Below are 17,621 nucleotides of genomic sequence, written 5' to 3' on the forward strand. Positions count from 1 at the left end.
GAGGGGGGCGACTGCAGAGGATCGGAGAAAGCTGTAAACTCAGTCATCTCCATCATGCGCACCAACCTTCCAAGTATCCAGGACATCTTCAAAAGGTGGTGCCTCAAAGGCGGCATCCATCATCAAGGATCCCCAACACCCAGGACGTGCCCTGTTCGCATTGATAACCATCAAGGAGGAGGTACAAGAGCCTGAAGACACACACTCAACAGCTTCACCACCTCTGCTATTAGATTTCTGAATGGACAATCAATGAACACTACCTCAGTACTTTTACCCTCTCTTTTTGCACTATTTATTTAATTTTTAAAAATATATACATATTGGAACTTATAGTTTCTATGATTATGTATTGTAATGTACTGCTGCTGCAAAAATTTCATGACATACGCCTCTGAGATTAAACCTGATTTGCGGAACTCCACTATTCATCGACAGGCATCCTGAAAAGGACCCCTTTATGCTTACTGCCTGACCTCTGCCAGGCAACCAATCTTCTACCCATGCTAGAGCCTTTGCCTCTAACACCACAGGCTCTTGTTTAGCTGCCTTGAGTACATCACCTTTCAAAAGGTCGCCTGAAAATCAAATTAGATAATATCTATGAAGTCTCCTTTGTCTAACCTACTTGTTAAAGAATTCTAACAAACCTGTTGATTCCCTATCTGAAAGCATATTCTCAACATATTTAGTGACAGTGTACACAACTTACTTGTCTAGAGAATTCAAAAGGTTCAATACATTCTGGGTAAATATGTTTCTCTTTAATATTGTTTTGAGTATTCTAAATATCCCAGCCAAAGAAAATTTCAACTCTATCAAATCTGTTAAGTCACTTAAGAATCCTGTACATTTCAATTAGATTATCTTTCATTCTCTAAACTCTGGAGTCTATCAGTCTAGTCAGTTTAATCTGCCATGACAGTCATGTCATAGCAAATGTACATTGCACTCCATCTACTGCAGGTAGGGAGACCAGATCTGCAGATTATTCCTGTTCCACATCTGGAATAAAACTTCTGTATTCTTTCTCTCAAATCCTTTTACTATAATGGCTATAGTTGGCGCGTGGCCTAGTGGGCAAGGCATCAGACTAGTAACCTGAAGGTCACTGGTTCGAGCCTCAGCTGAGGCAGCGTGTTTGTGTTCCTTGAGCAAGGCACTTAACAACACATTGCTCTGCGACGTCACTGGTGCCAAGCTGCTTGTGTCCTTGTACCCTTCCCTTGGACAACATCGGTGGTGTGGAGAGGGGAAGGCCTGCAGCTTGGGCAACTGCTGGTCTCCCATACAACCCTGCCCAGGCCTGCGCCCTGGAAACTCCAGGCGCAGATCCATGGTCTCTCGAGACCGATGGATGCCACCAACCAATGGCTAACATACCATACCTCTATATACCATGCCCGTCCAGGTGAACAGTCTCGAGCTGAAACATTGACTGTCCATTTCTCTCCACGAGTTCATTTTGTTATGCCACATTCCAATGTCTGCAGACTCCTGTGGTATCAGTTTACTTCCTAATTTCTTGCTGAACTTGCATGTCAGCTTTACAGTATGTGACTCAAGGAATCACTGAACACTACTTAAGGAGACCCAATTCCCGATGAATGCCAACTCTTTTCAACCTCTCACCTGATAAGTGTTATACCTTTCCAGTTTTTCCACAAAATGAATGAACTCATTTTTCCACATTTCATCTGCCGTGAATTATCAGCAAATTTTAATGTTTACCATAACCATTTAATGGAGTCTTTAAGATAGATTGAAAGCAGTGATCCCTTATTGTTCAGTCTCCTGAACTGAGTATCACCCTTTCTGCCTACTCTCTGTATCGATTAACCTATGCTCCATCCACACATTACAGAGAAGGTATGGCAGTGCCTCTACTTTCTTAGAGGTTTGTATAGATTCGGCAAACTACAGATGTACAGTGGGACTCTCCTGACTGGTTGCATCATGGCAACACCAATGCCCAAGAGTGGAAAAGGCTACAAACAGTGGCGGTACAACCCAGCCCATCACAGGAAAGCCCTTCCCACCACTGAGCACATCTACAAGGAACACTGCCCCAAGAAAGCAGCATCCAGGCCATGCTTTCTTCTCACTGCTGCCTTCAAGAAGGGGCTACAGGAGCAAGGATAGTTACTACCCCTCAGCCATCAGGATCCTGAACCAGAATGGAAAACTTCACTCACCTCAAAACTGAGCTGATTCCACAAACTATGATCAGTATTGCTTGTTTATTTATATATCACTTATATTTGCACAATGGTCGTTTGTCAGTCTTTGTGTACAGCTTTCAATTGATTCTATTTTATCTCCTTGTTCTGCCGTGAATGCCTGCAAGAAAATGATTCTCAGGGTTGTGCATGGTGACATATATATATATATATATAATTTTGATAATAAATATACTTTGAACATTTATCACACCAAAACTGTACACTCTTGATTTTGCTAAAATCTCTTTGGCACTCCATTGAAGATCCTTTAAAAGCCCAATGCATCACATTCATTAGCTCATCCTTACCTAAGCTGCTGATTAAATAAGAATGGTGAACTATCAAGGACATCTTCAAAAGACAGTTCCTCAAGAAGGCAACATCCGTCATTAAGGACCCTCACCATCCAGGATGTGCCCGCTGTTCTCTCTCATTACTACCAGAGAGGACGTACAGAAGCCTGAGGGTGCAAACTTAACATTTTAGGAACAGCTTCTTCTTCTCTGTCATCCGATTTCTGAATGGTCCATGACCCACAAATACTACCTACTATTTTGTTTTATTTTCTCACAACAAAGAAATACAATTGATTCTGTTGCTCTTCTTTCTTCTGCTGTGAGAATCTCAAGGTAACATATACAAACGTCAATAAATTTACTGTGAACTCTTTTTGCACTAGGTATTGTTATCTATTTCTTATTTAACTTACAGAACTTTTTAATCAATTGCTCTGTGTATGTCATGACATATGTCAATGATAATAAATCTAATTCTGGATCATAAACACAAGGGATTCTGTAAATGCTGGAAATCTAGAGCAACACACACAAAATGCTAGAGGAAGTCAGTAAGTCAAGCATCATGATGAAGTGACTTTATGAAGGGTCTTGACCCAAGAAGTCAATGTTGCCTGTGTTGCTGAGTTTATCCAGCATTTTGTGTGTGTGTTTGTCTCTGATTCTGAATAAACTGACGTCAGCCCAGGTGCTCCCACAGCATACCCACTCTCAAACGTAAGCTTCTCAAGGGCCCTCCCAATGTCAGTCAAAGTGCTCTCCAAATGCTAACCCAATGTTGGCCTAGTCAACCCCCTCCCCCTCCCACCTCTGCCCCCCAATTGCAAGGTTAAATACAGGATAACTGAGTTTTTAACATACAACCTCAAAAACTGGCAAGAAATTCACAGAAACGGGCCTTTTCAGCTCAATTTGTCTAGTGATGCATTACCTCCATATATTCCATTTGCCCACTTTGAGCCAGCATCCCTCTAAGCTTTTCCTGTACAAACACCTTATAAATATTGTACATGTATCTGCTTCCATAACCTCACTTTGCACCTAATTCCAAATATTCTTTACATTTCTCCCCTCTCACCGTGTAATTTGAGATTCCCCTGCCTTAGCAAAAAGATTATCTATCCAAACCATGCTCCTCAATTTTATAAACCTCTGTAAGGATACTGTCAGCCAGAATAAACCCAACCAATCTAAACTTACCTTGTATCTATAACCCTCCATTCTTAAGTTCTCTATCGTTGATGCATCATCCTTCCCATAGTTTGGTGACCAGAACTGTACACAATGCTTATCATGTGGTCCAACCTACCTTTTGTACAACTACAAGACATCCCAACTTTTATACTCAATGTCTTGGTTTATGAAGGCAAAAATAACAAACGTTTTTTTCACCGTATCAACCTTCATCACCATTTTTAGGCAGATATAGACTTGCACCCCAAGGTTTCTTTGTACATCAATAGTCTGAAGGTCCCTATATCATACCAGATTTTGACTTCCCAAAGTATATTAGCAGACAATTTTCTGAAGCAAGTGCCTACAGGTATCACTTGACCTAACTTTTCAGGTTATTTCTGTCCTGTAGAATCCTCAGGCAACTCCCTTCACTACCTATGATTCCACCACTTTTCAGAATGTTAACTAATTACTAACAATACTGACTATATTCTCATGCTATATTACAAGCAAAAGGTCCTAGCACTTATCTATGAGATGCACTACATTTTTTTAAAGACTTCCATCATTACCCTCTGCCTCCAATCTTCAGCCATGGTTGGATCCAGTTTGCCAACATAATTTCGATCACTTGTGCCTTTAGCTATTTGTATCTTTCTGATGTGCATGGCCTTATCAAATACTTTCACACAATCTTCTGTCCACTTAATTTAGCTTTGTAATCTCCAGAATTATTTTGGTGAACTGATGTTGCACCTCTTTAAAAGGCTACTTGAGGTTCAAGACACAGAAAGAATTACATAGAGTTCATTCTAATCAAGACTAGTACCACCTATCTTTTCAACTTTAACTCCTATCCTTCTGTACAGTGAAGCCCTTTCAAGTAACACCCAACTTTTCATACAATTTTTCATATGTCCATTCATTAAATTGATTTTTGTACTTGAAACCCAATCCTGCTGATTCTTTCCCAATTCCCAAAGCTTTGCCACTTAAATACACTGATGCACTGAATGAGAAACAAACTAGATTGCTTCATTCAAACATTGCCACAATTCAGCTCACCAACTTCATAATAACTCTTTACAATTTTCTGCTCTAGTTAACACGAATTACTGCACACCTAATACAAACTCTCTAATCCTTCATCCAATCTATTGATAAGTATAACAAACACCAAAACCCAAGTACAGCTCCTAAATAAGACTACCAGTCATAGTGAATTACAATCATAGCTAATGGATGACATACCCAACTACCTTTTGCATATAAACAAATGTCACTTTTTGTTCTTCTGACAATCACATTCATTCTGTCCCCTAGACACTGAGAACAGATTCATTATTTCCAATTTCCTCCCTGTGTGATTTTAAATACCTTATCAGATCTCAGCCATGAGCTCCTGCTTTCCACTTCAATCATTGTAGATTCATATGTCTGCCAATATACTTACATCCTCTTCCTTGGAATTATTTTAGTAAGTCCCTTCTGCATCACTTCCAGTCTTCATATTTTTCTAAACCATGTGCACAAGCATCCAATTTTAGCCAAAGGATATTTTGAAGTATTCATTATGAATTCATTGCTCTTATCCTCTATTCTGCTGTTAATAATGTCCAAAACTCTGAAGCTGTTGGAAGAGTACAGTGGATCAAACAGCATCTATGGAGGCAAAGGGATGGTTAATGTTTTGGGTTGATACTCTGCATTAGGTTTTGGGTTTATCTCCAGATTCTTGTGTCTGCTGTCACTTATATCTTCAGGATTCCTTTTGTTTTTTTAAAGCCACTTTCTCAACCTACCCTCACATTTTCAAGAAACCCCAACCTTATTATCTGTTCTTGTATTACTTTGAAAATTGTGCCTCTAGTTTGTAATGTCTCATTCTCCTTCCAACATATTTTTCAACATCAGACATATCTATTCCATCAACCTGTCTATACCTCCTGTAACTTCAATACCCCATTATATCATCAGCAAATTTTGAAATTAGACCCTCTAGCCAAATCCACATATATTACACAAAACACTGATCCTAGAACCTCTCTTTGGGTTTGCTATTGTACACTTCCTTCAGGTCTAAAAATCTACCTTTCAGCACTAATCTAGCCCTTGTTATTTAGATGCTTAGCTATGGATACTGCGACCCATTTTATTCCACAGCCTTCAAACTGAAGAACAAACATTTATGTGGCACCTTGTACATGAAACACATTTCCCCTCATCAGCCTCACTTCTTAAAAAAACTATCAAATTAATTTGATGTAATTTGCCTTTACAAATCTTTTCTGGCTTTCCCCAGTTGATCTATATTTTGTCCTTTCTCTAGCTGTTTCTTTAAAATTTTGCTACCACAGAAGTTACACAATCTGGTGTGCAGTTATAAACACAAAAGATTCCAGAGATTCTGGAAATCCACACAAGCAAAATGCTGGAGGAGCTCAGCAACTATGGACATGAATAAACATAAATGTTTTGGGTTTAGACCCTCCTTCAGGACTGGAAAGGAAGGGCAAGACACCAGAATAAGAAGTTGAGGGGAAGGGAGGGGAAAGAGGACCAGCCAGCTTATCGGTGAAGCCAGGTGGGTGGGAAATGTAAAGGAATGGAGAAGGAATCTGATAGGACAATGGACCATGGGAGAAAGGGAAGGAGGGGCACCAGCGGAAAGTAATATGAGGATGAGAAGAGGTAAGAGGCCAAAGTGTGGAATAAATTATTTTATAACTGGAAGGAGAAATTGATGTTCAACAATCAGGTTCGGGGCTACTTAGACGGAATATGAAGTGTTACTCTTTTAATCTGTGCACGCCCTGATCATGGCAAAAGAGGAGTGCACAGACCGACATGTCAGAACAGGAATGAGGACAGGAATTAAAATGGTTGGCTGCTGCTTGCTGGATTCATCCCAAGACTTTTTTTTTTGGAACAATTTTACAGTCCCCAAGGTCCATCCACAGTTTACAGATGTTTAGAAAATTATTTGCAATTTCCTCCTCTACTTTCCACAATGTTGGATGCACTCCATCTGGATCAGCTGACATTTGCACAGTAAGATCTTTACTCGTCCTATGTTTTTAATGTTTAGAATTTCTGAAACGCTCAGTTACAGTTTGCTCTGACCCCAACTGCATTATCTTCATTGAAGATTGATGTAATTTAGATATTTATTATCTTTAGTTATTTCTTCTACCTCTATGAGTACATTTCATTTTTGGTCTCTAATCAGCTCAATTTCTCCCCTTGGTACTCATTTCCAATTCACATGCCCTTAGAATATTTTTGAATTCCTTTTTGAGTTTGCCGCCAGTGTTTTCTCATTGGCTTCCATCTGCTTTTAATTCCCATGAGTGAACTTCCAATGATCAGTCTGATTCTCACAAGTCACGTACTCAATTTTTTTCCAGTTTTGCTCTCTACTTTTTAGCTCATTCATGAAGATAGTAGATTTAATGTCCTGACCCTTCCCCTTGAGTTATTTCAATTCTAAAGGTCTATGTTGTTCAAACGCATTTTTGCTAGCTTAACTTTGATTCAACATTACCTCGTCCAGATCTGTATTCATTCCTTTAAAATTGACCCTTCTCCAATTGATTGCTTTCACTTTAATGTGGTCTAGATCAAAATTCAAGAAGTTCAAAGTACATACATGTCACCATTGGCAACCGTGAAATTCATTTTCTTGTGGACATACTCAATAAAACCATAGTAGGATAATAACCATAGTAGAATTAATGAAAGACCACACCAACTTGGGCATTCAACCAGTGTGCAAGACAACAAACTGTGCAAATGCAAAAAGAAAAAGAAATAATAATAATCAATCAATATCAAGTACATGAGATGAAGTCCTTGAAAGTGAATCCATACGTCGTGGGAACATTTCAGCGATGGGGCAAGTGATGTTGAGTGAAGTTATCTCCATTGGTTCAACAGCCTGATAGTTGAGGAGTAATAACTGTTCCTAAACCTGGTGGTGAGTCCTGAGCCCCTGTACCTTCTTCCTTATGGCGGCAGCGAGATGAGACCATGACCTGGATGGTGGGGACCCCTGATGATGGACGTTGCTTTCCTGTAACAATGCTTCACATGGGGAGGGCTTTACCTGTGATGGACTGGGCTGTATCCACTACTCTTTCAAGGATTTTCCATTCAAGGGCATTGGTGTTTCCATATCAGGCTGTGATGTAGCCAGTCCATATACTCTCCATCACACCTCTACAGAAGTTCGACAGAAGTTTTAGATGTCATGCTGAATCTCCACGAACTCCTAAGGAAGTAGAGGTGCTGCCATGCCTGCTTTCTAATTGCACTCACGTGCTGGGCCCAGGACAGGTCCACTGAAATTATAACACTTAAGATTTTAAAGTTGCGATCCACTCCACCTCTGATCATCCCGAGGGCTGGCTCTTGGCCTCTGGTTTCCTCCTCCTGAAGTCAACCGTCATTCATTCTTTGGGGCACTCTTCTGCTTTTGTGGATGTTTGCGAAAAAGAATTTCAGGATGTATACTGTATACATTTTGCTGACATTAAGTGTACTTTTGACAGTCAATATCAGCTTGATCTTGCTGAAATTGAGTAAGAGGTTGCTGTTGTGTCACCACTCAGCCAGATTTTCAATCTTCCTCCTATATGTTGATTCACCACCACCTTTGACTCTGCCTATGACAGTGGTGTCACCAGCAAACTTAAACATGGCATTGGAGCTGACCTTAGGCACACAGTCATAAGTGTAAAGAGAGTAGAGCAGGTAGCTAAGCACACAGCCTTGTGGTGCACCTGTGTTGATGGAGATTGTAGAGATGTTGCCAGTCCAAACTTTTTGGGGTCTGCAAGTGAAGAAACCGAGGATCCAATTACACAAGGAGGTATTGAGGCCAAGGTCTTGAAGTTTATTGATCAGTTTTGAGGGGATGATAGTGTTGAATGCTAAGCTATAGTCGATAAAGGGCATCTTGATATATACATCTTTGCTGTCCAAATGTTCCAGGGTTGCGTGAAGACCCAATGAGATGTCATCTGCTGTGGACCTGTTCTGCCTGTAGGCAAATTGCAATACGTACCTTCCTGTGGCCATACTAAACATTTTGATATATTGACCTCTGTTTCCTAGGGAAAAGTCCAGCAACTCTACCTTTCTGGGAGGCACAAGAGATTGCAGATTTTGGGATCTGGAGCAAAATAAAAACAAATCACTGGAGGAACTCAGCAAAGGTGAGATAAGGCATTTGTTGGGAAGGTAGGGAGAGGGATAGTCAACATTTTGGGACAAATTTATCCCTTTGCCTCTAAAGATGCTACTTGAACTACAGAATTTCTGCCAGAGTTTGTAATTTGCTCCAATTCTACCTTCCTTGTTCAGCTACAAACTCCTCTCTATCTTTACCCCTTGCATTACAAATGTTTCAGTTTATATTTGGATAATTATGAGTCCCTATTATTATAATTCTTATGGCTTTTGCATTTCACTGAAAGTTTGATCTTCCATATAATTCCTATTACTATGTAATCACATCTCCATTGTTTTCTACTTCTAAACAGTAGATTCTCTCAGGTATTTCGGAATACCTTTTTCCAGAATCATACTGCCTCTTTCCTCCCTATGTTTTCTGAACATTTTGTATCCAGCAATAATACAAAAACACCCACTTTTTCTTTTGATTTCAGGTCCTTGCTATTGCCACAATTTCTCAATACAACACAATTAGTTACACAACTCACCCTTGTTAAATCACGTACTGCATTCACATACAGCAATTAACTCTTTAGTCTGCTTGGATCTAAAGAATTCCTTTGTCTTGTTCAGGTGATGGTTATTCCTTTCAATCTTCTTTGCACATTTTTCTTACCTTTAAATTGTTACCTTCCTATTCCCAACATCCCTACCAGATTAGTTCAAAATTTTCCCCACCTCCATAAACACAGCCTTACCAATATTCTAAGATTGGGTATTGAGCAATGAGGAAGGGTTAGTTAGCAATCTTGTCGTGCAAGGCCCCTTGGGTAAGAGTGACCATAATATGGTGGAATTCTTCATTAAGATGGAGAGTGACATAGTTAATTCAGAAACAAAGGTTCTGAACTTAAAGAAGGGTAACTTTGAAGGTATGAGACGTGAATTAGCTAAGATAGACTGGCAAATGATACTTAAAGGGTTGACGGTGGATATGCAATGGCAAGCATTTAAAGATCTCATGGATGAACTACAACAATTGTTCATCCCAGTTTGGCAAAAGAATAAACCAGGGAAGGTAGTGCACCCATGGCTGACAAGGGAAATTAGGGATAGAATCAAGTCCAAAGAAGAAACATATAAATTAGCAAATAAAAGTGGCACACCTGAGGACTGGGAGAAATTCAGAGACCAGCAGAGGAGGACAAAGGGCTTAATTAGGAAAGGGAAAAAAGATTGAGAGAAAGCTGGCAGGGAACATAAAAACTGACTGTAAAAGCTTTTATAGATACGTGAAAAGAAAAAGATTGGTCAAGACAAATGTAGGTCCTTTACAGTCAGAAACAGGTGAATTGATCATAGGGAACAAAGACATGGCACACCAATTGAATAACTACTTTGGTTCTGTCTTCACTAAGGAGGACATAAATAATATCTTCCGGAAATAGTAAGGGACCGAGGGTCTAGTGAGATGGAGGAACTGAGGGAAATACATGTTAGTAGGGAAGTGGTGTTAGGTAAATTGAAGGGATTAAAGGCAGATAAATCCCCAGGGCCAGATGGTCTGCATCCCAGAGTGCTCAAGGAAGTAGCCCAAAAAATAGTGGATGCATTAGTGATAATTTTTCAAAAATCTTTAGATTCTGGATTAGTTCCTGAGGATTGGAGGGTGGCTAATGTAACCCCACTTTTTAAAAAAGGAGGGAGAGAGAAACCGGGGAATTATGACTGGCTAGTCTGACATCGGTGGTGGGGAAAATGCTAGAGTCGGTTATCAAAGATGTGATAACAGCACATTTGGAAAGAGGTGAAATCATAGGACAAAGTCAGCATGGATTTGTGAAAGGAAAATCATGTCTGACGAATCTTATAGAATTTTTTGAAGATGTAACTAGTAGAGTGGATAGGGGAGAGCCAGTGGATGTGGTATATTTAGATTTTCAAAAGGCTTTTGACAAGGTCCCACACAGGAAATTAGTGTGCAAACTTAAAGCACACGGTATTGATGTGGATAGAGAATTGGTTGGCAGACAGGAAGCAAAGAGTGGGAGTAAACGGGACCTTTTCAGAATGGCAGGCAGTGACTAGTGGGGTACCGCAAGGCTCAGTGCTGGGACCCCAGTTGTTTACAATATATATTAAAGATTTAGATGAGGGAATTAAATGCAGCATCTCCAAGTTTATGGATGACACGAAGCTGGGCGGTGGTATTAGCTGTCAGGAGGATGCTAAAAGGATGCAGGGTGACTTGGATAGGTTAGGTGAGTGGGCAAATTCATGGCAGATGCAATTTAATGTGGATAAATGTGAGGTTATCCACTTTGGTTGCAAGAACAGGAAAACAGATTATTATCTGAAAGGTGGCCGATTAGGAAAAGGGGAGATGCAATGAGACCTGGGTGTCATTGTACACCAGTCATTGAAGGTGGTGAAAAAGGCAAATGGTATGTTGGCATTCATAGCAAAAGGATTTGAGTACAGGAGCAGAGAGGTTCCTCTGTAGTTGTACAAGGTCTTGGTGAGACTGCACCTAGAATATTGTGTGCAGTTTTGGTCCCCTAATCTGAGGAAAGACATTCTTGCCATAGAGGGAGTACAGAGAAGGTTCACCAGATTGATTCCTGGGATGGCAGGACTTTCATATGAAGAAAGACTGGATCGACTAGGCTTATACTCACTGGAATTTAGAAGATTGAGGGGGGATCTTATTGAAACGTATAAAATTCTAAAGGGATTGGACAGGCTAAATGCAGGAAGATTGTTTCCGATGTTGGGGAAGTCCAGAACGAGGGGTCACAGTTTAGATAGATAGATAGATACTTTATTCATCCCCATGGGGAAATTCAACTTTTTTCCAATGTCCCATACACTTGTTGTAGCAAAACTAATTACATACAATACTTAACTCAGTAAAAAAAAAATGATATGCATCTAAATCACCATCTCAAAAAGCATTAATAATAGCTTTAAAAAGTTCTTAAGTCCTGGCGGTAGAATTGTAAAGCCTAATGGCATTGGGGAGTATTGACCTCTTCATCCTGTCTGAGGAGCATTGCATCGATAGTAACCTGTCGCTGAAACTGCTTCTCTGTCTCTGGATGGTGCTATGAAGAGGATGTTCAGAGTTATCCATAATTGACCGTAGCCTACTCAGCGCCCTTCGCTCAGCTACCGATGTTAAACTCTCCAGTACTTTGCCCACAACAGAGCCCGCCTTCCTTACCAGCTTATTAAGACGTGAGGCGTCCCTCTTCTTAATGCTTCCTCCCCAACACGCCACCACAAAGAAGAGGGCGCTCTCCACAACTGACCTATAGAACATCTTCAGCATCTCACTACAGACATTGAATGACGCCAACCTTCTTAGGAAGTACATTCGACTCTGTGCCTTCCTGCACAAGGCATCTCTGTGTTGGCAGTCCAGTCTAGCTTCTCGTCTAACTGTACTCCCAGATACTTGTAGGTCTTAACCTGCTCCACACATTCTCCATTAATGATCACTGGCTCCATATGAGGCCTAGATCTCCTAAAGTCCACCACCATCTCCTTGGTCTTGGTGATATTGAGACGCAGGTAGTTTGAGTTGCACCATATCACAAAGTCCTGTATCAGTTTCCTATACTCCTCCTCCTGTCCATTCCTGACACACCCCACTATGGCCGTGTCATCAGCGAACTTCTGCACATGGCAGGACTCTGAGTTATATTGGAAGTCTGATGTGTACAGGGTGAACAGGACCGGAGAGAGTACAGTTCCCTGCGGCGCCCCTGTGCTGCTGACCACCGTGTCAGACCTGCAATCTCCCAACCGCACATACTGAGGTCTATCTGTCAAGTAGTCCACTATCCAATCCACCATGTGAGAGTCTACTCCCATCTCCGTTAGTTTGTGCCTTAAGATCTTGGGCTGGATAAATGGATTAATGATAAAGGGGAAGCCTTTTAGGACTGAGATGAGGAAAAACTTCTTCACACAGAGAGTGGTGAATCTGTGGCATTCTCTGCCACAGGAAACAGTTGAGGCCAGTTCATTGGCTATATTTAAGAGGAAGTTAGATATGGCCCTTGTGGCTAAAGGGATCGGGGGTATGGAGAGAAAGCAGGTACAGGGTTCTGAGTTGGATGATCAGCCATGATCATACTGAATGGCGGTGCAGGCTCGAAGGGCCAAATGGCCTACTCCTGCACATACTTTCTATGTTTCTATATTACCAAAAGGCTAGTCATTATTGACAATCCCTTACCCACATTACTAAAAGATCACTAGTCATTATGTGTGAACTAGCTGTGTAGACCGCAGCTGCTATTGTTCCCCACTGTAACATTTAAATGTCATTAACCGACTAGAAAAGATTTAAGAACTCACCTGAGTGTGAGAGCCTACAGAAGTGCAACAACACCTCGTGGGAGGATTTCTAAAGCTGAACATTTCTGTGAATGCTTCTCATAAAAATCTACCATGAGGGGGGAAAACTCACATTCAACGCACTTTAAAAGCTCAATGAAGCCAGGCTTCATTCCCAAAGTCTCCTGGAGTGGCATCAGGTTTAAACAAATCAAGTACTGTTCTCAGCTTCTATGGAGGAATGACATATGGCAAACTTATATTGTGCTCCTCATTCAACTTCACCCCAACATTGAACAGTGAAGTCAGGGTCCGAAATGACAGAAATATTAAGCAAAGGAGAACTGAAGGAACAGGGAGGCAACAAATGAAGTTATATTCAGAAAACACACCATAAAATGACAGGAGAGCTGGGACCATCAGTGGGGAGGGTTTTAAGTAAGATGCCTGGCTGTAACTGTGGCCTGAGAGGATTGGTCCACATCATTTGGGAAGATTCAGACTCTTTAAAACAACAAAGACTATGTTAAATCGATTCTCTCTGCAGGAATGATACAGGTAGAGTTGAGGGCAAGAGGTCAAGAGCTACAAAATATAGGGAACTACAAAAAATACTGCAGAGAGAAGATCAGGATAGTAAACGAGAGGTACAATCAACAAACACATGTAAGCACTTTTTGGAATTTATTATGAAAATCTGAACCCTGCAATATGGGACCCACATTACTCCCTCCTCTGAAGGCCAACGAAGAAACAAAATAAGAGGTCACGCAATAACCGAGTAGATTGTTTCTGTTGAGCAGCCAGTACTGACACATTGCTTTATACAATAAGCAATTACTACATCAACTTGTACCTAACATTTTCTATCAACAGAATTTAAAATTATAACAGCATTAAAAATATTAGGAGTTACTGTAAACCTGCATGCACAATACATAAAAAGGCAAATTTCCAAGGGAAAAGAAAATAATTAAGAGCCCAAAGACAAGAGATTTGGTGTGATTTGTGTCCAAACTCCGGGTCTAGTTTTGGACTTTCACAAATGGGAGAATGAGAAGTTCAGAGATATAGGACGTGCATTAACAAAAGAAACCAATATTAACCAAGAAATTAGGTGAGACAGGTTATTATGTAAGATCACAGCAAGCAGTCATTAACTAAGCCAGAAGTTGCCATTAGTGACAAGATGAGGAATCTGTAACAGAGGTAGACAGAATTCAGTCTGTTGCACGGGGAGAAAGAGTTCTCATCACCAAGATTGAGAGTGAGAGGTCAGTAAAAGAGAGCAAGAAGTCATTAACATAGGGGCAGAGTAGCTCATAATCACAATCAGTGCTATCCACTGGTATCAGTCTGTTATCAGGATCTCTGAGCTTCAAAGCTCAATTCTGATTAAGAGAATAAAATATTCGGAGTAAAAATAAAAAAAAATACCCCATTACAAGACACACTCAGAAACCCACAAATGCAAAGACAAAAACGCAGCCATGATTTTCAAGTCTCTTGGTCTTAAGACACCATCTTCGTCTTCTCCAATTATTTCTGAAAGAAATGAATGAACCCGAAATTGGTTCTTTTTTTCCCAACTCTGATCCCCAACTTTTAATACTCCCTCTGTACACTTCCCCCATCCCTCCCATCCCTCCCACCTGAATAAAACGACAAGTCTTTTTTTAAGAAAAAGTAGAGATTGAACAGAGCACCCAAAGTGACTAAGCACCGGCCTGTGTGCTGCCTGGATAAAAAAGTGAAGAATCTCACAGATCTTAGGCCATGCACATAATGGAATCCTGTGTGGCATCTTCTTCCATTGGTCCCAAATTGATTTATTTGTTTGACATCAATAAATTAGGTTCTCACACACACACACACACACACGCATTCATTGGGCAGACACACACACACACACACACCCACACACAGAGTCACAAGCAACATTCACACAAAACACTCAGTCACAGTAACACTCACATCCAGTTGCACTCATTGGGTTCTTGGGTAAATGATCATCGATGGAATGTGCTTGTCAGGGCCCCCTCATATCGAGTTTAGCCATTAAAATATGTATAGCACAGCCTCAGAATCCATTGAGGTAAGGTTCAGGTTGTGCAGGCTGGGAGCAGAGCAAGCCCTCTGAGCCTAAACTGTACATCCAGCATCCAGGTTGCAAGGCAAGGCAGAGCTATTCAGATTCGCTGGTGTCCGAGGAGCTGGATCCACTGGAACTGCTGCTGCCCGAGTCAGAGGACGAACTGCTACTGCCACTGAGCCGGGAAGGGCCCCCGCCTTGACCGGTGTCAGACTTCTCCGCTAGTGGGGTTGAAAGAAAGGAGCGTCACCATAGAAACCAGCAAGAAGTAATAATTACACTTCATTCATAGGAATGGGGATCTCTAGGAAACCTGGCATTAACTGCCCATGCCCAGGTGCTCCTCAGGGGACAGGGATGATGGGTCTTCTTTAATCCTGATAGTCAGTGCAGCAAAGGTGTTACCTGAGTACTGATAGGTTGGTAGCTCCAAAATTCTCATCCAGGGATAGCGCGTGTGCGCGTGTGTGTACTCATCCAGTTCCCTTCTGAAATTTGCTTCTACCAATGCGATGCATTCCACAAATTAAAAATTGTTGCAGGAAGAGATCTCTCCTCATGCTTCCAAGAGTGATTTTACCAATTATCTTTTCCCCTTAATTTTATCTATCAACCCATTTAATTTTTAAAATCTATCTTAATGGTTCCCTCTCCCCACCAAGTGTCTTAACTTTCAGAACAAACCTGCATCTTCTAGAATTTCCAAATAACTTATGTATCAAAATGATAAATCTGCTTTGCTTATTCTCAGAGGCCTTCACCTACTTCTTACAACAATGCTGCTTATATTAATCTAGTTAGTAAATAACACTGATCATGAGTATTTAGCAGAATTTTCTTGCTTTAAACAGCTTGTTAGAAAATCTGTTTGGGGTGATCCATTGCTGCACTGGAGCACAGGACATCCTCAAGTGTCAAAGAAACATCAATAGCCCAAACGAGACCATTCATCCTTGGACTGGCCACGTTGTAAACAGAATCAAAGCCAAGACCTTTCAGCTTATGCTCAATGTTCTATGTGCTCTCTGTTAACAAACCAGCAAAATGCTGATTTTGTTGGGATGAACTGACGCCTGTTGCAAGTGGAGTCTTTACCTTTTTTGTTGGGTTTCTTGTTATGATTAAATTGTCCACTCATGTCCTGCAATCGTTTCTCAAGCTCTTTCTTTTTTTCCTGAGCAAGCTCCTCCTTCGTCTTCCCCATGCTCTTCTTTGACAATGCAGCTAAATCACAACGGGTCAATTATTAAAAAGCAGATCAAACGGTGAAAGGCATACAGCAGTTTACCAGAAAAATCCACACATTCCACTCGGTCCCACACCATTCTTTTCACATTTGTCAGGTGATCATAGAGAGGGAAGTGGGACTGAGACCCTTCCATGGCTAGAGCAGTAGTGGGATCAGTGCTGGAGGGGGTGCAACCTTTCTGATGGTGCAGGATCATAATGAGGGATGACTGAGCTCCTCAGGGAGCAACCCAACATCAAAAAGGTAATGCAAGAGGAACATTGGGAGAGGGACACTACTAAGGAGCTCTCACCAGAGGTAGGGTACTTCTGAGGGTTGTTACACTCTTAGAGGGAAACTACTAGTGGAGCTACAAGCTATGTAGTGTTGGGGTGCAGCGAGGCGAGATCTGCAGTAATGAGGGAGCTCTACACTGTCATGGGTGTAGGACTGAGGGTTTTGGTAGTCATGAAGGAATGCTGTACTAATATAGAAGCTGTACTGAAGTCATGCTGCACAAGAGGAGCAACAGAGGGAGAGTTGCATTGTCTGTGACACTATCTTTCAGATGACAGGTTACCATATTCTTTAGCTGTTTCCAAGGGCATGAAGTAACAATTATAAGGTCAATGAATTCACTCACATCCACAGTATTTTTCAACTCAACCAAACACACTGTAATAGAGCAATGTGATGCAAGAGTGGAGTGATAGTGGAACTTTTCCCAAAGTGTCGAGTAAATTCAATAAATCAGTGTGCTGTAACGGGCAGCAGGTAAGAGACAATGGAACCAAAATCTGGAATTTCAGATTAATCTGTGCATCAGCGTCCTCTTTTATATTAATCCATCTGAAGGAGCATCACAAGCCAATCAGCCAATCGCATCAACAAGGAGTGGCCCAAATCCACCCACCACACCCCTCCCAAACAAAAATATCAGTTACAAAGGCAGGAGCTATTAGAGTGCAAGCAGGGTAATTTCTGAAAACTGGATTGGAGGAGAATAATCGATAGGCACTCCCATCTGACTGTAGCACACTCGAACTTGACTCCACACCATTTATATGAACTATTTGGACTCTTACAAG

General features: G+C 41.1%; 1 protein-coding gene across 2 annotated transcripts in view; it reads right to left on the bottom strand.

Moving 5' to 3' along the window:
- Positions 1–13,883: 13,883 nt before the first annotated feature.
- The window catches only part of brd3b (bromodomain containing 3b), a 35,519-nt gene continuing 31,781 nt past the window's right edge, over positions 13,884–17,621 (bottom strand). For both annotated transcript variants that reach the window (XM_073052266.1, XM_073052265.1), the window contains 2 exons: positions 16,401–16,529; positions 13,884–15,526 (listed from right to left, as the gene is read on the bottom strand). In XM_073052266.1, the coding sequence (XP_072908367.1) occupies positions 15,399–15,526; positions 16,401–16,529 (257 nt within the window). In that variant the 3' untranslated portion in view covers positions 13,884–15,398. The remainder of the gene's footprint in view (positions 15,527–16,400; positions 16,530–17,621) is intronic.

Source organism: Hemitrygon akajei, chromosome 7, assembly GCF_048418815.1.
Source record: "Hemitrygon akajei chromosome 7, sHemAka1.3, whole genome shotgun sequence".
NCBI classification, from domain to species: Eukaryota; Metazoa; Chordata; class Chondrichthyes; order Myliobatiformes; family Dasyatidae; genus Hemitrygon; species Hemitrygon akajei.